The sequence below is a fragment of the Equus asinus genome, chromosome 23 (genome assembly GCF_041296235.1).
Source record: "Equus asinus isolate D_3611 breed Donkey chromosome 23, EquAss-T2T_v2, whole genome shotgun sequence".
NCBI lineage: Eukaryota > Metazoa > Chordata > Mammalia > Perissodactyla > Equidae > Equus > Equus asinus.
This window is the reverse complement of record NC_091812.1, coordinates 32,943,077-32,965,385: the sequence shown is the minus strand read 5'-3', so window position 1 is coordinate 32,965,385 and position 22,309 is coordinate 32,943,077. Positions and strand designations below refer to the sequence as shown.

The 22,309-nt window shown below is 43.7% G+C and overlaps 1 protein-coding gene and 1 long non-coding RNA gene across 20 annotated transcripts in view; one reads left to right on the top strand and one right to left on the bottom strand.

Annotated features, from left to right (window-relative positions):
* Nucleotides 1-22,309, bottom strand: part of TRPM3 (transient receptor potential cation channel subfamily M member 3) — a 797,927-nt gene that overhangs the window by 10,602 nt on the left and 765,016 nt on the right. For all 11 annotated transcript variants that reach the window (XM_070495625.1, XM_044756724.2, XM_044756721.2 and 8 more), the window contains 3 exons: nucleotides 5,445-5,595; nucleotides 5,137-5,336; nucleotides 3,032-3,164 (listed from right to left, as the gene is read on the bottom strand). In XM_070495625.1, coding sequence (XP_070351726.1) covers nucleotides 3,032-3,164; nucleotides 5,137-5,336; nucleotides 5,445-5,595 — 484 coding nt within the window. The remainder of the gene's footprint in view (nucleotides 1-3,031; nucleotides 3,165-5,136; nucleotides 5,337-5,444; nucleotides 5,596-22,309) is intronic.
* Nucleotides 1-22,309, top strand: part of LOC123280126 (uncharacterized) — a 163,000-nt gene that overhangs the window by 100,178 nt on the left and 40,513 nt on the right. The gene's annotated exons all lie outside the window — the stretch shown is intronic.

Below are 22,309 nucleotides of genomic sequence, written 5' to 3'. Positions count from 1 at the left end.
AACAGACTTCTAGGTTTGGTTATCTTCAGCCAGGAGCCCAAAAATCCTCAGAAAAGAAGCCAGTCACCAATACAGCTTAAGAGGTTAAAAATTTGTTTCTTTTAATGTAATTATCATTAGCTAGATATTGACCCAAATAAAGTGGAGGGCATTGGTTGCTCAATTAACTCATTATATTCTGAAATCGTATTGCTTGAGATGCATCAGGGTTATTGCTATATAAAAAACGGGAAAAACAAGGAATTTTCAGAATCAAGTTCCTCGGAGGTGGTAATGATCTCCTGAATATTGTATTGAGCTCTTTACATACCATTTGGGTGTAAAACTAAGATTTAATAATGATGCATTTAAATAGATAATTATGGAAGCATCTTTGTATTTCTAAAAAGACTTATGTAAATATAACTTGTATAAATAAATTGTATTTTAAAGGCGGTGGCGGGGGGTGGGATGGGGAGCATAGGGCTCCCTCTGTGAAGAAACCATTTTCTCCAAGTCTTTTAGTAAAGCAAAGAGCCAGCTCATAATTTTTCTGACTTTCAATCTCTGTATTGGGGCCATCTAACATGAAGAGAGAATTACATAGTATTCTATATCCTATATAGAATGTGCACCGTTAATTTACGTAAATTAAATATATGTACCTATCCAAATGTATGTATATACATTATCTATCTATCTATCTTTCTATCTGCCTGCCTATCTATCACCTATCTGTCCAAGTATCTATGTATCTATCATCTATTTATCTATTATCTATCTATTATCTATCACTTATCTACTATCTCTCTGTCAATTGATCTATCACTCTACCTATCATCTATCTACTTATCAACTGTCTGTCATCTCTCTGTCTCTCTGTGTATCTATCTATCTATTGAATGTAAATAGGACAGGTGATTTCACCTGCCACTCACTCAGAAAGGACGTGTCCTAGAGTGTGTGAGATGGATAATATGGATTTGCTCTTCCCTTGGTAGATCTCTGTTCCTCATACACCTCATGGTGTTTCTGTTGTGCTGAGTGCAATTCTAGTGTTTAAAGAAGTTATTTTTTGGTACATTTACAAATGTACAAACCAAAACAAACCAAACCACAACCACCACCAACAGAAACAAAATCCCAAACAAATATAGACAGAAGCAACAGAAGTGGAATGAGGCCTGGGCTTGGGTTTGCTTCTCTGGCCCCAGGCTTGGTCGTCAGTTCGTCTTTATCCTCCAGGCCCCCATTACTCCAGAAGGCCAGCTAATGCCTAGGACGCAGGGAGGGTGGGCCTACACTCTGTCCTGGATTTCTGGGAATTGCTCATCTTGGTCACCCTCCTGAAGGGTGGGTCTCTGTGTCCACCCAGAGAGGAACGGAGCCTTGGGGAAGAGTCTCCTGGAAGTGTTTGCAGGTGTGGGGTGAGAGGCTCAGGTGAAGGTGCTATAGTTCCTCTCTGTTTCCAGCCAAAAGGAATTGATGACATGGTCACAATATGTTCACATGCGCTGGTGTCTGCATCTCTCATTCTACTTCCCTAGAGAGGCAAAGCCTTCTTTGCATCTGAACACTCCCTCCTGACCTTTCTTTCCTCCCAGGTCTGTGGCTTTCTGAATTCAAAAAGTATTCCTAAGTCTCCTGGACATATGCTTTGGAAATACGTTTGCGCAATGGCAATGTGTCCATGTGGCACAATTTTCTGGGAACCACATGGTTCTGTGTCCATTAATAAATAGCTTTTTCGAGACCTCAGAATGAGAAAGATCTTCATATTTTCAGCTCTTTCCTCCGTTTACCAGAAAATTGCTTCACACCACATCATCATTAAATGCTCTATTTTGCAATGACAGATGCATATAAAATCTGTGCATGGCTTTAAACTTTATTAATATTGGCTGAGAACCTATGGATGCAATCACTCAGTGGAGTATGTGTACATACCTACTTATCTAGGCTGAATTCTTTAAAGAAATAAAGGGCTAGGGACAGAAAAATGCCATTTTGTAATTTCTGCAGAGCCACTAAGAATGCATGAAGTGGGGAAGCAGACAAAATGTCATTTCATAAAAACTAGAGGTGACTGACTCAAATCTTAGAAGTCTGAGTCATATTGACTAAAGTCATCAATATATTATACCTTTTCCCACTATTCCCACTATTTATAATTTTTTTTCTGCCATCTTTATATAGCAAATACTTAAAATTGTAAAGTTACACCAACACTGTCTAACACTCTGGGTGTCCTTTAGAACAGTGGTTCCCAAATGCTGGGTTTTGAATGTGCCAGCCTGGAATGAAATTTTTATTAGTCTACAGCAAAATGAGGAAATAAGAAAATGTAAGTTCATTTGCATAAAGCTAGATTTATTAAATTTAAAGAATTCTCTTCTTTTTATTTTGAGATTTTTCTTGCAGCCCTCCTGATCCACAAAACTATTTGGTCAATGAGATCTAAAGGTATATAACCACTGGGTAGAAAAATCTGCTTTTATTTCTTTGCTTTTATCTTGTTCTATAAGAAGAAAAAACGAATTAAAAAAAAAAAAACCCAAACAAACAACCATCAACCATTATTCTAACTAGTTCACAAGCCTCTTGCTATTGTTTATTCAGAAGGTATTGAGCACCGTATAAGCCAAGCACTTGGACCATCTATGCTTTGGGAGAAGATGCTCAGGGATCCACATGAAACAAAAACCTGCTGGAGAGCCCTGAGTTGGGTGGGTCTCTCTTGGTTTGTGTCTGGGTTAGAAGTTTCCAGTTTCTGGTCTGAGCCAGCAGCTCCTGCCCTGTCCTGGACTCAATAATCTCCAGCATCTAGGAGGGTGGCTCCTATTGCCTGCTGAGAAGTCTACGATCTGTCAGTCTGGGATTTTCACCTGTAGACACTTCAGACAATGTTCGCTTCTCTCATAAGCTTGATGATTTCTTGGACAATAAAAATAAACAGAGGGATTTCTGTTTTTTGTGGCATGTAAACAAAATCAACTGATAAAGCGCGCCATGGCATAAAATATTCCAGGAGGTGTATGCCCAGGGAACGCACCTTTCTGAAGTCACCCGTATCCTCTCATCATTGGATGAATTGAACCGATCATCCTTTTCTCTGAAATATTCCTCGATGCACTGTTCTTCAAAATCATGTACTTTCTTGAGCTCGTCATCAGTTATGAAGAGTTCTGTGGAAAGGAAATGAGATATGAGGCAGAGAAGTAAAAGCGATGGCATCTGATCTGTGGGCCTAATGACATCCCTAATTTCAATCAAGGCTAGCAAAAGGGCCCTAGATTCTTTACTTAGTCTCAAACTAAATCCAGATCTAGTCAGGCAACTTGCGTCACTGTCCTCTCTCTGGGCATTAGACTCATGATGAGTCTCTGAAGTTCACCTGAACATACCTGGTTTACTGCCAGGGCCGATTAGAATTATTCAAGTTGTAAGGCCAAAAACATAGCAAAGCCAAGGAAAGAGAGGCTACGCCAAGAATGGAGGTGTCTTAAAAGCTCAATGTCCAGGCCAAGGAGTGTGGCAGACATTGTTCCCTGGCCTTACTAAAAGCCCTTTTGCAGTCACATCCCCCCATCCCTGTTCCCACTACTGACGCTGCAAAGCCCAGTACACACATTTCCAGCCTCCCTTGAAGCTGGCAACAATCATGAGACCCAGTTTGGCTCAAGAAACAAAAGAAGTCTGCTGCAGGGAGTGGTGGTGTATTGGGAAGAGATTTTGCTTTTCTGATAAACTATAGAGAGGTGGCTGCTGCCTTCTACATTTTTTCACTTCCCCTCTTTTTGCCTTGAACATGAACGTGATGACTGGAAGTGCAGCAGCTGTTTTGCTACCATGAGACAAGACAGTGTGATAAGGAAGAGCTGAGCCTAAAAATAGAAGGACTCTGGGTCTTTGACTTCAGTGAGACACCATTGAGCTCTGGGCTGTCTACTTCTTCACTTTTTGTTATACGAGAAAAATAAAATTTTATTTATTTGTGTTATTATTAGTCTGGTTTTCCGTTAATAGCAGGTAACCTAATTCATAATTGATATAGCTGTAGAAAAAACTCAATGGAAATTTGAGTCTTTTCTCCCCCTAAGCTTTCTATTTGTGTAAATTTGTGTTTCAGATGGAAATAGAGAATTTTGGAATTCCCGGTCCTCTCCAATGCTCCTATTTTAATGTCTAGAAAGAAGCTGGGCATTGCTATGTCAGGGAAGTTGTTAAAACTTTACACTTAGAGAAGCAGTTGATGAAGTGGCTTCAGTTTCAAACTTTGGACGCAATAGTGATCACCTGGAGATAATTCCTGGGCTGCAATCCAGAGGCTCCTGTTGAGTAGATTTAGTGTAGGTAGTCTGCTTGACACACCTTGAGAAACCGTAGTAGCTGGCTGGTATGGGGCTGGATGCCCAAGGGTTCTTAACTGTGGGTGGTACTCAAGGGACATTTGAGAAGGTGCAGGAGCTATTGCTATTTAACGTGTGGAGGCCAGATGTACCAAATCTCCTGCCATGTGTGGGACAATCCTACACAATGGAGAATTGTTCTGCCCCAATGCCAAGGGAACCTCCTTTTCGAGACCCTGAACTGGAAGGTGGATGGTGGACGGTCTTCTGTTTCATCCTTCGAATAACGGAAGGCAGGGCTGGTCTCCTCAAGAAGTCATATAGGCACAACCCCTGAGACTTGGGAAAATGTTTAAGACCTAAAAAAATCATAGATCCAGAAATGATCATGGAAAAGCAGACCTAGTCACTTGCAACTCCACTCCACTCCTGTAACAATGCTTAAATTAGATACAATGCAACATTGGCAGCACATGGATATGTGGTTGATATATTTTGTGGTAGGACCTCTGGAAAGCAAGACACTTAGAACCTATAAAGTTGCTAAAATAGCCCTGCTGGAGACTAGTTTTATCTCACTGAGAAAGATGTGAGGCTAAGAATGCTCGACTCCAGCATCTACAGTCTCCTTTCCAGCACTGTTTCTCCGGCGAGCGTACCCTCCCGTTCTCTCCCTAGTCTTCAGAGCTGTCGGCAGTCTGCAGGAGGCAGGAGGGACCAGGTGGCCGCGTGGCCCTGCACGACTGCCCACAGGAAGCGGTAGGGATTTCTGATATGTGGCTGCAGGGGGCTGTCACTCGAAGCTTACTCAGGCCATAGTCCCTTTCGTCTGGGTCGCTCTCGTGTTTCCTCCATCGGCAACACAGGTGCTGGAATATCATGGTCATGTGGCTGAAGATGATCAGAGGTGGGGGCAGAACTGGCCTTTCATGGAAAGTCATGATGAGCTGATACCTCTGAAACTTCCACACTTGGTTGGATATTGATTTTACCTCAAAAAAGGTATTGCTGAAACAGGGACCAGAGAGAACCAAGTGAGCAACTCCACCGCTTTCTGGAGCCCCATGCCCTCCAGTGCCCCCACTCCATCCCCAGTGCTCTGAAGGAGGCACTCACTTAAAGACAGCGATGAGGAGGTTGACCAGCAGGATGTTTGCCACTAAAAGGTAGCAGGCCATGATGGCTGGCACGATCCAGGCTCCTGTCTTGCAGGGAGGCAACTGGATTATTTTGCCATCCTCTCGGGTCTCATTCTGTCCACAGGGAGCTGGAGGAAGCAACATGGGCAAGAAATGAGAAACCATGGCTATCGATTAAAAAAAAAGGACTGATTTGAATGAGGGGTCTTTTTTTAGATGAAGGAAAAATACAGCCATCTCAAAACAAACAGGAAAAAAAAATTGCAAAAAAGCCTAAATAGAAAAATGAAAGCTTCGTGACTAACCCAAGGGGCTGCTGGTTCCTCCTGTCTCCCAAGTCATCAGCTGACTTGGAAGAGGTGGGTGGAGCCCCCTGCTTGCTCACCCCGTCCTTTGGCCCATGACACTCGCTAAGGGGCACTTGGTGTTCTCAGGAAGCCTGGGGAGGTCTTTCCTGGGGTGCGGCAGCCTCAACGCCCCAATCAAGTTACTTTCAAAATGTGCCGTGGAGGCCAGAAGCCGCGAGCTGTAAGAGCAGCAGCGTGAGGGGCTATTGATCGGGGGAATTAACACCAGGGCAGCTGTTAATTGCTGCAAGAAACAACCCGGGGGCTCTGAGTTAACGATTTGCTGTCTCAGTGTGGAAGGAACAAAACTGGGCAGCGTCTTGAGAAGTATCTAGAGGGCTTGTCGCTTGGTGCTCCTGACGGATGGCATTTCAGGGGAGGGCAATGAGGGGTGATGGGCAGAAGCCTGTAGCTACCTACTTTCTTCCAGCAGCATTTCCATTCCAAAAATGTGCTTTTCAGGGCACAGGGAATAAAACCCAGCTGCACTGAAGATACGGACAAATGGGAAAAAAGATCTGGAGGTGGGGGTAGGGAGGAAGATGATGTGTGGGACTGGGTGAGCCTGAGTAATGTGCTAATGAGGCCGGCTTGGAGTTTCCGGGTAAATTCAGGTGAAAACAAATCCTTGACAAAGCTCCTTAGTGCTGCAAAGACAACATGGTCAGGGGGTGATGTGGTGCCCAGGGATTGGTGACGTGCTCCTCCCTCTCCAGCTGCCTTATGTTGGCTTTGGAACAGGGTCCTTTTTTGTCTGTCTCTAAATAGGGGGAGCCACGAAGAAGTCTCAGCAGTTGCCACAGCCAGCTTTTGAAGATCTGCAGGGAAAGTTTGCAATGTTGACCTAGAATCTCGGCTGGAGTACCTGGCGAGGGGTCTATTCCCTTCTCAACAGTTAACATTGCTAGGCTGTGTGCTCCATAGTGGTTCTCAACCCTGGCTGTACAGGGATACCCTGGGGAGCTTTAAAAAGCGCCACCCCGGACGATTGAATCAGAGTCTCGGAGGGTGGCTCAGGCACCAGTATAATATTTCTTTTAAAACTTCCCAGGTAATTCTCAGGTGCCATTAAGGTGAGTCCACTGAGCTAGAATTAGACCTGAAAAATTCTGTGATTTTTGACATGCTTTCAAGTCCAAAATGCATCTTCTCAGCCTATGAAGGTTTTAATAATATTGGGACACCAAGACTCTGTTTTTATGGCCATCTCAAGGAGCTGGCATCTTTTTTATTATTGGCCGTTGTGGCACTAACTGCCAGACAGCCCTGGAAGAGGTCCTGATCATTTACTCCCTTGGAAGGAAAACCCAGTGATGGAGGCCCCCACTGGCTCCAGGAGGAAGTCCAAACTCTCAGGGTGGCTGGCTCAGGGCCATCTTTTGCCACTTCTCACCTCTCCCTCTGAACACAAACTGGACCAAGTTTCTTGCAGTTCCTAGAAATGTCATGCTCTCTTTTACTCCCTGATTTTGAGCCATGCTTTTAGTGCTTCCCAAGGTCCCCTCTGACACCTTGCTCCCACTGCCATACCTCCCCTGGGTAAATTCTATTTATTTTTCGGTGCTTACTCAACTTTCTGAAGTTCAACCCAGCCAGGTTTTTCAAAGGCCTTTCAGCCCTTTCCAGCCAGGACCGGGGTAGGTATTGACAAAGGTTCTCTGCTTGACCAAACTCTACTCAGGTTCTTCCGAGCTTTTTTTCAATTAGACCTTGACTTTTGGACTTCCGTGTCTGTCTCTGCATTATTCAGTTTTAGCAAGAATCCTGTTAAGTCAGGTTAGCCAGAATCCCCACCCTCAATATCTGATCAGGCCCCCCATCCACCATCTCCCAGGTGGAGTCTGATCACCCTCTCCTGTCTTCCCCAAGAATCCTGTTAGGTCAGTTTAGCCAAGATCCCACCTTACCCCTGACATTTCCTTTTAGTGATTTTTCCAGCCACTAGCCCCTACCCTGCTCCTGGTATAAATTCCTGCTTCTCCTGTTGCATTCAGAGTTGAGCCCATCTCTCCCCCCTACTGCAAAACCTCATTGCAGTACCCTCCCTGAATCAAGTCTTCCTTACCATCTCTAACACACATCATACATGCTTTTTGCTTTAACAAATAATTTTTTCTTTAGTAATTTTATCTTCCTTATGATCCTAGAGCCCCCTCTGCTTGCCCCTCTGGGGGTCTTCTCACACAGTATCACCCTTGCCAATTTACTCATCTATGCCCCACACAAGATTCCCAGTGAGAAAATTGCTCTTCCAGGTTTCCCATGACCTGCATACACGTAGCACCTCCATGCACATCCACACACGACCACTGTCTGTTGAACGAAGAAAGAAGATCATGTGGCCACAGTTTGGTTGTTGAGCACTAACAGACATTTCCCACAGTTCTGCAGGCCTACTCATGATGGACAGTCCTAACTCTGAGCCATTGTTGGTTCCTTCCTTAGGTCCTTTCCAGAAATCCCACTCTTGGCTTGGTAAGAAGGCTTCTTATATTCAGCAGAGACTTCACTTGGCCACAGCCCTCAAGGAATCCCTCACTTTGCTTTTCTCTCCTCCTGGAAGGCTGCCCCACCCACTCTACTTGCCTCCTCCCAGCCTGACCTCCTGAAGGGCTGTCACTCCTATTCTGTCCTTTCCTCTGGCTCCTGCCCAGATCTCTATGGGGATGCTGACAAAGAGCAGCAGAAAGAACTGCTTAGGGTAAGTTACAAATGCACAGTTTTAACAGATGTGGTCCCTGGTCTCCATTTCTCGATGAGATTGTGATATTTCTCTTCGCATTCTGGGAGAATGTAAAATAAACTTTGGAGGAGCAGTCCTTATCTATCTTGCTCTTTCCCCCCATATTTAGTGAGGCATGCAGACACTTCCTCCCTTTGGGCCTTTCTTCCAGTCTAGAGAAAAACCAGGGAGAAGAGCAGGTGCTCACTGATTTTATGCCCAGGCACGTTGCCACGGGTCTTCACACAGTGTCCCTGAGACATCTCTAGATCTTCTGTTCCTGCCTCAAAGGCCCCTACTAGTTAAAAAATTGGACCAGCTTAATATCTTTACACATGATTTGATTTGCTGTCAATGTGACTGACTTTAGGAACTCTCTGCTGATCCCTTGCATGTTAATTTATTCCAGCTTCCCCCACCTTTTACTGATCCTGCCTTTATAGAGGTAGCATTATTTTAGTGTTAGGAACATGCACTATAATTAGGCAGACCTGGCTTCAAACCCTGATTCCACCAATATCAAATGATGTGACTTTAGCTTAGTCCAGAAACTTCAGCTTCCTCATCTGTAAAATGGGGGTAGTAATAGCATACAACATGGGGGAGGTTGTCAAGATCATTAACTGAGATAATGCATACAGAGCCCTTAGCTCAGTATCTAGCATATCGCACTTGGTTAACATTAGCTGGTGCCATAATTAGTATTGTTATTTTTGTAATTAATAGGCTTTAAGCTTCTCGAGCTTAGGGACCACATCTTATTCCTCTTTGTTTTGCAATCACTAAGCATAACACTTATTCTATAAACATTTATTGAGTGTTATAATATGCTGGGTACAGGGGAGATTGGGGATCAAAGAGACAGTGCCTGTTGTCAAGGAGCTCACAGTTTAGTAGGGAACGTTACAATATTGTGTGATGTGAGCTCTGATAGGGGCTCTGAAGAAGCTCTGCAGAATGGCTGCAGCCCTTCTAACCTGGGTCACCCCAAGCAATGTGGTAGTCAGGCCCAGCCTTGAGGACCATCATCTAGATTCTACGGCAACAAGTACGGTATAAATGAATTAGATGATCCTTGAGACAGTGATAACGATAATAAAAATGAATCATTAAGTAACAGCCTTCACTGGGTAATATCAGCACAGAGGCAGTGAACATTATATGCAGAAGTTAGTGCAAAACATTGCTTTATAATAGCTCCTAATGATGTCCTTGTTCTGGGTATTTATCTGCACTAGAAAGTGCTATGACTCAAACTCACAGATGTCTACCACTGATGAAGATGAGCTGGGTGCCTTAAAGGCCTCATAAGCAGCAGACTCCAGAATGGGATATAAATTATTTGGATTGTCATGTGGCACCAACCAGTATCTGAGGGTTCATGTTCTCAGGAAAATGCTCCAGGGCACAGGCACTCAAGATGGTACACGGATGGATGTTTAGGGGCATGGGCGCTGGTGGTTCCCACTGTGCCTCCTCCTTCCCTGCTTTGGAACCTGACACTTGAGTGGTTATTCTCCCAGTCCTCTTGCAGGAAGTGAATGCACAGTCACCACCATTTTCATGTCAAGTGACATGTTGTCACCTCTCTCTTTGTTGGTGACGGTCAATGCAGAGTGCCTCTAGTGGATGTGTGCTGGTTCCACCTACCCAGTGTACATTTCCCCTTCCTCTCGTAAGAGCATTCTGGTTTCCCTTTGTGGAACTGCCCTCTCCCACTCTCAGTCCCTGAAGTTTGGGTGAAATGGACTCAAATTCCATATCTAGGAAATTAATGTGTGCACTATCCCCTGATTGCAGTGATTGGTTCAGAGATGAACATGTGACCCTAGCCTGACCAATCAAGGCCCATGAGCATCAGCCTTGGGACTTTTACAGAAGCTTGTATAAAAGAGAAGCTTTCTTTTTACAGTGCAATGTAAGGCTACCAAGTGGAGAGGGCTTGCCTGAGAGTGACTCCATCACAGAGAAGAAACACAGATTTATGACCCAGCCATGCCTAAAACCCACCCTCTTCAATTACATGGACTATAAAAGTCCCTTTTTCCTTAAGTCAGTTTGAATTGCAATTAAGTGTCCTGACTAATACAATCACCCCCGCCACCAGCCGCTCTCCACAGGCCAGTAATAAAAGACCCCACTCCTGAGATGTACCCCACTCCTGCATTTGGAGTCTTGGATAGCATGAAAAGATTGGAAGGGGCAACTGGGAATGGGAAATCTGACCCGAGCCCAGGGCTGAATCACAGCGTCAGGGTTCAGGAGCAGGCGCACTGTTCCTCCCCTTCCTCCCCGAGCACACAAGAACTGAAGGGTCTGCATGATCAAAGCTCAATTGTGCAACTAGAGCCTCTGACTCAGAAACTCATGACACAGATTCCACCTATTATCAGATAAGTAGGGTAAATGCACTTGGGGAGGTACAGCCAGGCACCCAGACAGGGCCAGCTGCTCCCAAAGTGAAGAAACCTTGTTGTAGAAGCCGATCATAGATAGGTTAGGCCACAGGAGCCGCAGGGTGGGGGTGCAGGTAGAGTGGGAAGGCTACATCTACGCAGTTGTGGCGAAATTAGAAAGGATCAAGCACTTGGTGATTCAGATTCTCTATGGTGTATTCCGTGGGTCACATTGACATATGACATGGCAGGAAGTTGGAAGGGCCGTTTCTGCTAACCACGCATTAATAAGTAGAAATGGAATGGATGATTGGGCTCCAGAACAAGGAGAGGTTGTGCAGTCACAATCCAGCCAGAGCGTGTGGATGATGCTAAGAAAGCCCTCCCTTCGCTGCGTGTGTTCTGGAGAACAGCCTTCCAATGGTTGGAATTTCTTTTTCATAAATAAACTTTTATAATAACTAAAATAAGTGTCAATAGACTCCCTCACTAGAACATAAGCTTCGTGGAGAAAAGGGGTTTTGTCTGTTTTGTTCACTAAACAAAATAGCACCTAGAACATTCCCTGGCACACAGTAGGTGCTCAATAAATATTTGCCAAATGAATGCAGGCAGGCCTGTCACATACTGTGCATTTGACCTGCAGTGGCAGGCATTTCTGTAAGAGTTACACCTGACCAATTTCACTGGATCCCTGTCTGTTTTCCTGTTTTCTTCAAGATCTTAAGTGACACAATGACCTGCCAATAAGAGATGGTTCCTATGAGAGCAAAAAGCTGAGAAAGGGAAAAAATGGGAAATGTTTGTTTGTTTTTGCAATTGCCAAGTTTTGCAATTATAAGAACACATCTGATCTTTGGGAAAGGCTGGAAAAAAATCTCCCTTCTGAATGCTGTTGTGTAAATTTCCACGGCACACCAGCTGTGTAACCCCATCTCAAATTCATGGCAGACATTGCTAATCAATCGTGATAGTCTTCTGAGTGTCAAGTTGTGGCCTTAGAATCCTTTTTAAGGCAAAACTTCCTAAAGCACAACCAATCAACTGAAGTTGACACAAGAGGTGGAACCTTTCTCTTGGGCCCTTCAAAAATGAGAACATGAGGTCTGGGTGATAGATAATTTCTGTGCCTCTTTTCAGGATACACTTTATGCCCACGTGGCCTGGCCAATACCCAACCTATACCACCTTTCAGTTACCCAGGAACCAAACATGGGCAAATTGGACATCCTGCTTTTCTCAGACCCTGACATTTTTGATGAAGGACCACGCTGAGGGTGTTGTGGGACTTCTGCCACGAACATCCTGGGCCCCCTGGACACTGCCCACTGCTCGTTTTAAAAGATAGCTTATAAAATGGATGCTTTCCCAGGAAATGCTGATCCTAGTTCTTTATCTGGGATCTTCAGAAGTGAAGGACAGTAGACATTTGGGAATAAACATTGTGGAAAGCATAGCACGTGCCAGCCTCTGTGCTGGGCATTTCTCATCAGCCATTGCATTTAAGCTTCCCAGCAGCTTTGTAAGAAATGTATTATGCTTGCCTCACAGTTGTGGAAACATGCACTGAGGGGTGAAATGCTTTACCCAAGATCACACAACTAATAAGGGATAACGCCAGAACCATTCACTCATTCATCCAAAAAATACTGAGTCCCTGCTATGTGCCAGTGGGAATCGGCACTGGAGATGCAATTATGAATGAAGCAGAAATGTGCCCTACCCTCTCTCTGACCCCAAAGCCTGTATGTACTCTTATCTCATGTGGCCTTCCCAACGTAATAGTGCTAGTGACCAACACCTATTGTATGCTTAAATGTAAGGCCTGGGCTATGAGCATTACTCACATCACCTTATTTTAATGTTTACAATATTTTGACGTATGGCTATTATTATGCTCATTTTACAGATGAAGAACTGAAGCTCAGAAAGCTTTAGTATCTCTGTCAGTATCTCCAAGACAGTTAAGAACAGAGTCAGGGTGTCCACGCAAGCCTGCTTGACTACAAAGTCTTTTTCCTCTGTGCCTCTGAAGCGAGAGGCAACACAGGGTTGAGAGGAATCTCTCAATTACGAACAAATGTAGAGACAGGTTGATAGAATTCTTCTTGTTTCCATCAACATGACTAACAGCCTGAGCTGCTCACATGAGGTAACAGATGTATGGAGCACTAAAATTCAGAGCGTGGAGAAAGAAATTCAATTCACATAATAGGTATCAGGTGTAGGTACCCACGTCCCCAAGATTAAGACACAAGCCCTTTTGATTTCATCCTGTAATACATGGGGGAAAGAAACATTTATTTAATGCACACACAACACTGTTTCCCAAAAAGTATGAGAAATTAAAAATGAAACACCAATGTTTTACATAATCAGCATCATCTTTATAAAGATGACAAAGAAGGATATTTCTGGAAGATTGTCCCTTCCCTTCCTGTCTGAAGAAATGTCTCAAAGCTTCTTCCAGATCACAGGCAGTGCAATTACAAGCTTAGTTGAGTGTATTACTACACTTATCCTATTTTTTCTTTTCGAAGAAAGGATTTTCAACTAAAAGTCCATCTCGAAAAGATAAGGAGACAAAGAGGATTTCCCCACCTCCTTTTAAAAATCCATACAACTTGCCTGGAGGATTTAGAATGCCATTAGCACAGCTCCAATGGCTTACTCCAAGGAATTAGATTTAGATAGCTCTGCTCTTTTGGCTTTCTTCCTGACACAATGCTTTCCTTGGCAAGACAACTGGAGATGCCTCTCTTTCTATGGCTATGTCTTTCTAGAAGTTTCCTGATCTAAGAATCTTAGACAGTGGTAGCTCCAGACAGAAATCTTCTTTATGGGAGCATGGGGCACTTTCTGTTTCTTTCAATAGGCTACAGCCAACGTCCTTTAGTGATGGAAGACAGGAAGAGCAGCAGTAATTGAGAACCAGGCAAGCTCCAACTCTGTAGCGTCAAAAGCACTATCCACCAGGTCTGCCTTTTACTTCTTTTGTGGTTCATTTCTTTTCCCTCCCCCTGTCCTAACTGCTAGGTAAGATGCAAATCAGTCATGACGGGACACAAAGGCAACCACCAGAAAGGAGTAAGAGAGGGCCTCAGTTCCTTCCTCTCTTAATGGAGGGACTTGGACTATTGATATTCCCAACAGTGTGGTGCACACACAACTCAGGATGTCCAAGATGATTTTAGGATACAGGAACAGGGCATTAAATAACAGTGAAGTGGATGGTGAGAGAGTGATGACCTTTTCCAGCCTCTTTCGATCTTCCTGACTCCATCAGCAAGACTGCGTCAGTTGGAGAATAATATTTCTTTAACACTTCCTTCACAATTGCTAAACTCCCTTTTTAGTAAGGACTGGGCTGGCTGAAGGCTCAAGTATCTGGACAGAATTTCATAACAATGTGGAGTTTTCATTCTGTTTATTTTATGGTTATCTTCTATTACATCAAATTATACTGATTTTTTTTTAAATTTTATTTTTCCTTTCTCTCCCAAAGCCCTCCAGTACATAGTTGTGTATTTTTTTGGTTGTGGGTCCTTCTAGTGTGGCATGTGGGATGCCACCTCAGCGTGGCTTGATGAGCGGTGCTATGTCTGTGCCCAGGATTTGAACCGACGAAACCCTGGGCCACCGAAGCAGAGCCTGCAAACTTAACCACCTGGCCACAGGGCCAGCCCCTATACTGATTTTTCAACATATTGAAATGATATGAATTTTCAAGGCTAAATTAATTTAGCTTTGAAAAAGGAGTCAATTTAACTAATATTAAAGAGTAGACAGAGATTACAAAACAGTGAATGCTTTATATGACTAACTGAAGGTTTGGAAATGCTTGATTAGATGAGTCCTAAGCCCCATCTAGTCCTGACATTCTATTACTCATGATTCCATGAAGAGGAAGAGAAAACCAGAGTAACTCCCAGACAGGATGATCTACCCCAGAAGCTAACTGTAGGCCGCTTATAGAAGCTGTATTCTTCCCACTCGTGGCAGAAAAGCCAACAAATAACCAGGCCCCACTGCATGATTTGGAACCTACCACCACCGAGGGCAAAAGAAGGCACCAAGAACATAGCATCCAACTCTTCAGGGTTAGAGTTACAAGTTCAGCTTTGAGCTATTCAGAAAGCATGATTAAGTTGAATAAGCCTCATTTTTTAACTGAGTGAATTCAAAAGCAGGATGTCACAAGCCTAGGTATGTTGTGTGTGAGCTGTGAGTGGGGGAGGGGCACATATTTTGGGGAAAATGGGAGAAAATTCAATTCCCTATGTTATCTTGGTTCTGTGTTCTTGCCATTCTATATATCTAGCTTTACTTAGAAACAAATTATCATTTATTTGCTGTTGTTTGAAAGGGTTTCAAAATTCCATTAGTTCATTATCTGAGCTCAGGAATTAGTATCAGAAAGGCTCTGTACAAATCTTGCCAGGGAAGGATGTGTATCTCTACTAGCTTGTTGTATATGTCAGTGAGTTTGTTGCCATGATGCAGCAGATCAGTCACATTAATAGCTCCAATTTCTCTCCTCTCTCTGAATCCGGGCTCCTTTGCCATGTGATTTGATAGTTGCTCTCACTAAACAGGTAGGATCTATTTCCCTGCCCCTTGATTCCACGTTTGGCCATGTGAGTTTCTTTGGCCAATGAGATGTTAGCAAATGTGACCCAGACAGAACCTTGAAAAAACCGGTGAGTGTTTCTGTTTCCACTCTTCCACCTCAGCCATCACCATGAGGAACATGCCTGAGCTAGCCTGCTGGAGGATGAAACACATGAGCCTCTGCTCCCAGTCGCTTCTGTTGTGTGAGCTAAGGTTGTTCTGGATCAGTTGACAGCCAGCTGACTGCCTGGCACATGACAGCCAAGACCAGAAGAACCATTCAGTCATCCCATAGGCTCCTGAGCTCAATAAATGCTTATAGCTTTAAGCCACTGCCTTCTGGGCTGGTTTGTCCTATTGCATTATCAATAGGTAATATCAATATTATTCATTACCTATCATCAATAGGTAATATCAATATAATATCAATACATACTCCACTTCCCTTGCTCTGCTCACAGGTAGAAGACACAGCCCAGGTCTTTCGGGTTGACAAAACCCTTTCCTAATTTCTTCACCCTACCTGCTTCAATTCAGGCCAGGTCCCATCATTGCCCAAGGAAGATCAAGTTCACTGAATGACCAATGGCTAATCAGACTCTGTCTTTAGAAATTAAACTGAAGTGCAGAGATGATGGTAGGTACTTAATTGAAAGATCATACAGAGTCAGACCATGTTAGGTCATGTAAAAGTAAAGCAAGCCATCTGAGAGAGGGAGAGGGGAAGGAAGGGAAGAAGGAAAGTGGAGAGAGAGAGCAAGAGAGGATGAGAGGGATGATTGACTGGTTGAGCCTGGAGAGAAGCAGACAGAAAAGTAGACGAGAGCAGCCGTGTCTTCTGATTCTGGCTTCCCTGAACCACTTCCAGTTTCATTTCCAGTCAGCTCACGTCATGCTTTGTTTCCTGTCTTTGAATGTCTTTGAGGTTTCCTCTTACACACTTACAGTCAATCTTTTATTTAATCTAGCTTGAGTGGGTTTGGTTTTCTTGCGATCACATTTTTCCCTAGTTGAGGAAACAGTCATTAACACCTTAAAGAGAACCAGCTTCTCAGGCCAGTAGTTTCATCAGAGGAGGCAAAAGTCCAGAGAGCTCAGGGAAGGGCCAGTGAGAAGGGAGAAAGGGGCTCGGGCAAGAGTTGGAAGGATGGAAATAAAAAGCATTTAACTTACCATTTTACTGAGGGCTTGCATCATTTGTTTTGATATTTTCCAAACAAAATAAGATTAGACAAGCTATTTTCTTCTTCAAACCAAAAACAACAAAAAATTTCAGAGAAAAAGTCAAATAGGTGACTTACTCTCCCAGATTTTTGTGCTACTGTCCACCTCCACTGTAATTCTTGACTGTGATCTTCTTGTCCCAGCTCCTCTCGTTGCAACAGTACACCCTTGAGAGCTACGAGGGCAGGAAAACCTGTCCCTTCCGTCACAGGTTCAGGGAGCTCCATTCCATTCTCATAGCTTAACCGTGGAAGGTTTCTCCCGTGGGTCCATACCACCCTAACCACCAGGGCACACTTGAAGGAATGTGCTTCTTGTTTTTGTTTAAGAAGGGATCGCATGACTTTTTAGAAACCCATACATCTGGCCTGTAGGGTATTTGAAAAGGGAGGAGCCAGGGCCTTCTTGAAGAGAGAATGTCTTATAAAAAGAAACCAGCAGCCTCACAGCAGGGCTCCCTGTGCTGAGAAGGGTCAGACCAGCGAGCCAGACTGTGCCTATCTCTGTGCAGACATACATCAAGCACACTAGGCTAGTCCAGCTCCACAGAAACGATCCATGGCTCCGGCCAACTCCCATTGGATTGTGCCCCCGGAGTTATAGGACATCAAGGACAACAATCAATGTGGCCCCCAATATTCAGGAACGCAAACACAAGTTCCTGCTGACATTGTTTACGAATTCCCTGGTAAGTGACAGACAATACAAGAAATCCATTTATACTCACAGCTCACACTCCTGGTTCTGCCTTCTGGCACATTTCCCCCTCGGTGCCCCTCATTCCCTTACTGCCCTCTAGGTCCCAGGCTCTGTTCTCCCTGCCTTCTCTCATTTTACTTTAAGGATGGTCTGCCCACTTGCCTCTGTTTACTGCTAAAACTTGAGCTTTTCACACTTCAACTGATGCTCCTCCAACAGCAAAGAATCCAGATCATAGTCCGTCCTTGTTCTACTTACAGCTAAATGGCTGTGGATGGGCTCAGACTCCAGTGCCCATTACTTGCTGTCATGTTGTGAATACGAATCCAACTGTATGCCGAATATAAACAGCATTATTATCATTATAACAAAATAGGACAATACACCCTTGTACAGTGGATTAGCAACTTTTTCTTTCCCACAGCGATGTTGACCCACATCAGGTAAAATAAATAAATACTTTCATCTTGAAAGGTCTATCTGTTAAAAATAAGAAACTCAGATGCCAATCAAGTGGAGAAGTGGAGTCGGGGCTATAGAGAGGGGTAGGATGGGAAAGGCACTTTTCGGTTAATCATAGTTTGAATATGTTAAATAAGCACATTATCGTACATCTGCATAACTGAGTCATCTTACTAAATCATTCTTTGAAGTCACTAGACACAAGGCACTAACCCTGGATGGGTTCAGTTTGAGTCCTAGATCTGACAATTTGCTGTCTGTGTGCTATTGACTATGTCGATTAATGTATCTGAGACTCAGTTTCCTCATGTTTAAGCCAGATATAATAATAATAGAAATAATGTTAATAATAATGATGATGACACATTCCCAACTTCTCACATCATTCATTCAACAAATATTTATGGAACCCCTACTATGTGCCAGACACTGTTCTAAGGGCTTGGGATATACCAGTGAATGGAACATCAAAGATGCCTACCCTCCCGTAGCCCGCACTGGGAAAGGGGCAGAGGCGGCGGTGGGTGGACAGAAGATAAATAATAGCATAATAAGTCAACCAAGTGGTGTGTTAAAAGGTGATAAGTGCTGTAGAAGGAAAGAAAAAGTAAGGCAGGGCAAGGAGGGTCAGGAGGGTGTGTGGGGGGCTGGGAGCCCCATTGAGAAGGCGAGATGGGAACTCCACAGGTGAGGGAGCTGGCCCAGAGGCTCTCTGAGGAAAACGCTCTAAGCAGCGGGTGCTGCCAGGGCAAAGGCCCCGGGGCGGAAGCACACCTGTTGTGTTCTGTGAACCACAAGAAAGTTCTCGTACCTGACATAATGCAGGGGAGGTTAGCTGGAGAAGAGAAAGAGCGCTAAGGGGTGGGGGGAGGGACAGCATCACATGGGGCCTTTGGAAGGACCTCCCAGGATCCAATCAGATAATGAGAAGGCATTATTATTATTGTAATCCTTTATTGGCTTTATTAAAGAAGCTAATTCCCCTTCATCCATTCTAGCCCCTCCCTGACAGTTTCTGGCTCTAAGTGAGTGCTCTCTTAATTACTTCTGTTTTCCCAATATATCCCCAGTGCCCTTAAATGAAATAGGGACCAACCCCCTGTCACCAGGCGACAGACAGAAAGCGGCCAAATTTTGGTCCTCCGCAGTCTGCCGCAGCCACTCTCAGACATTTGCCTCCACCTACCATAAAGAAACTGAGGGCTCGTGAAAACAGGTGCCCGGCTCACTGGGGCTTTCTCTCAGTCCTACCCACAGTAACAGCTACCCTGCCTTTACTGGCCAAACGGCAGCCCGCTGAGGGAAAGCTGATTGCTAATCTGATTTGAGCATAATCAACTTTTACAGATAGAAGAAACTCTCATAGCATGAGGCTTGGGAGAGGGCACAGGGTTCTTATTGATGACTTCAGAGCACAATCCCCGCTTTTCTCATGGCAGCTAAACTCCTCAGTGGTGTCTGCTTAGTGCAAACTGTTGGCTGCAACTGCTGCGTCAAAGCGCAATCAGCTCAGGTGCAGGCAAAACCCCTCCGTTCCTTAAGTGTCTTAACCTTTCTTGGGGCAGGAAGCCCAAAAAGCTGGCGCCAGCGGTTAGTCTGAAAACTTTCTAGACAGTTTTACTCAACAGTGTGGCTATCCGTTGCAAAGTGTATGAAGAGAAAGGGTGGATTTAAATTCTCATTTCCTTTCTTGGTGAAGATGGGAAGGTAGTTACTTCTTTTTTAAGTGAAATAGATGGTTTATATGTAGTCTGTGTTTTTCTCTTAGACCTGGACAAAAACCACACACACACAAACACATAAACACACATGCACACACACACAAAAGATGCTGCTGTTTTCACAAATGATCAACTGAGTTGACCACGTTGATTAGAGTGAGAATAAGATGACTTCATATTGTCATTGCACAAAGTACAAACTAGTGACATGTGAAAGCTGACCTGTATTTGTTTCTTTTAAAAGATGTCCATCCCATTTTTAATAAGCTATGCTTCACACAGCTCCATTCTAAACAATGCTGTGTGGTGGCACTTCCTTTGGCCAAACTGATCTGAGTAGACCTATGAGAAAATCTGCAAATTAAACCATAAGCAGTAAAAAATTGGCTAGTTCTGGGTCCTACATAGAAAGGAAGCAAGTTGGGCTTTTTCCAATATATTCCTTGCCTAAGAGTGAAACAAAGGCTGTTCTCCGGGCTCTGGTGGACCAGCTTGTGGGTCTGCAAACTTGGGGAATTTGTAGCTGAATGTTCTGTCTTCCTTTCTCCATATCTAGTACAACTCTTTAGTAGAGAGAGGATGGTTAATGCGCAGGTTCTGTGCTGCATGCTCAATGATGACACATATACATGCATGTGTGCACACGCACACACACCTAGGAGAGAGAGGAGAGCTAAAAGAAAGTCATGGGGTCAAGTCCTGCTTGATTGCTAAGTTAACTAACAAGATAAAGAGGAATAGCCTCATGCGTCCACTTAATGTGTGACCTGACTACAATCAAATCCCAGTGTAAGATGCAATTCTACTTAAGGCGACGTAAAATCAATGTCCAGTGGAATGAGAGGGATCATTGTTCCTTGGGGCCACAACAGGACATGCCAACTTGGACAGACATAAGGCGGATGGCCAAGTTTTTCTCTACAACTTTTCAAAGAACAAGGCTGCTACGGGTCTGATGAAACAAGTTTCAAACTCAAGTACAGCAAGCATTTATAATTATATAGCAAACAATTGTGGTTACAACCATCGTAGAGACGGGCATGTAGGATTCTAGATGCTTTCACATATATTATCTCATTTGACTGTCACAATAACAAACACATTTTCAGAAGGTATTAAGGTTATAGAGGCTGATCATGAAGACAAAATAGTGAAAATTCTGCAGGGAACACCTTAGAACTTCCCACCCGTTCATTTACTTTTTAAAATTTCATTTGACAAACAATTAATAAAGCACTTGCTATATTGCAGGCATTATTCTTCTTGCTTTATCAATTTCAACACAAAAAATATGAGAATGAATATAAGGCAGTGTCTCTGTCAGTTCGGGCTGCCATAACAAAATACCATAGGCTGGGGGACCTCAACAACAGATATTTACTTCTCACAGTTCTGGAGGCTGTGAAGTTCATGATCAAGCTGCTAGCTGATTCGGTTCCCCAGTGAGAGTTCTCTTCCTGGCTTGCAGATGCCATCTTCTCACTGTGTCCTCATATGGCAGAAAGGGGGGAAACAAGCTCTCTGGTGCCTCCTCTTACAAGGCCACTAATCACATCATGAGGGCCCCATCTTCATGACCTCATCTAAATTTAATTACCTCCCAAAGACTTCTTAACAATCACACTGGGGGTTAGCGATTCAACATACGAATTTTGGGAGGACACAATTCAGTCTTTAACCGGTAGGTACTATTACTATGTCTGTTTTATAGATAAGTAAACTGAGGCACAAACAGGCAACTAACTTGCCCAATGTTACAGGGCTAGTAAGAGTCCTCAGAGCCTAGATTCAAACTTAAGATTCCATCATCTTAACCACCACTTTGTGCTATTTCTCGTGGTGAGGGAGTTGAGAGTTATTTTAAAGTCAAAATGGTTTGAATGCCTGGACATCTGCATTTAGACTTTCCTCATGTTTCATTCTGTTGCCTGGGTCAGTGGCTTTACAATGGTGATGTCCATGAGTAATACTCTTTCCATGTTATAAAGACTTTTAAGAGTAAGTTTGACCATAAGTGGCTTTTGGTCAACATGCTTACTTTAGAAGAACATCTGTGTGGCTAATACAGTCAATGTAAATGGAAAATGTACATTTATCACCACAAATATAATGAATGAAATGAAAAGGCCCAGTTTTCATTTCGTTTATTGAGCTAGGTGCCTTTGGAAATGAGTAAGTTGATATTCTTCGGAAGGGACATGAACAATTCCAGGCCAGAGTGTATCATTTATACTGTGTTGGACAAGGTGCTTCATCCCACAGGCTCAAAGACTTGATTTAAGCCCTCTTAGGTCTTGTTTATCCCAGCTAACTGTGTAAGCAGTCTGTTTTTAATCCATGGAAATAGAGATCTCTCCATTTCACTAGAGTGTGTAGACTGGCCCAAGAATAAGCGATTTGCTTAGGCATAGCTATCTGCACCTACCATGATTGATAGCTTCATTTAGCATATTAGGGTTGGGTTTGCTGAGGATCTCTGCTGAGAAGAGGCTGCAGACCAGCTTCAAACAAGGTATAACCCATGGACAAAGCCAAATCTTGTTTTGCTGTGTGTCGTGAAGAATAGCCTATTATTTCACATTACTAGGTGAATGAGGAACTGGTTATGTCAATGGTTACCACGGATATGCACTGCTCCAACTGGTCCCGGAATACAACAG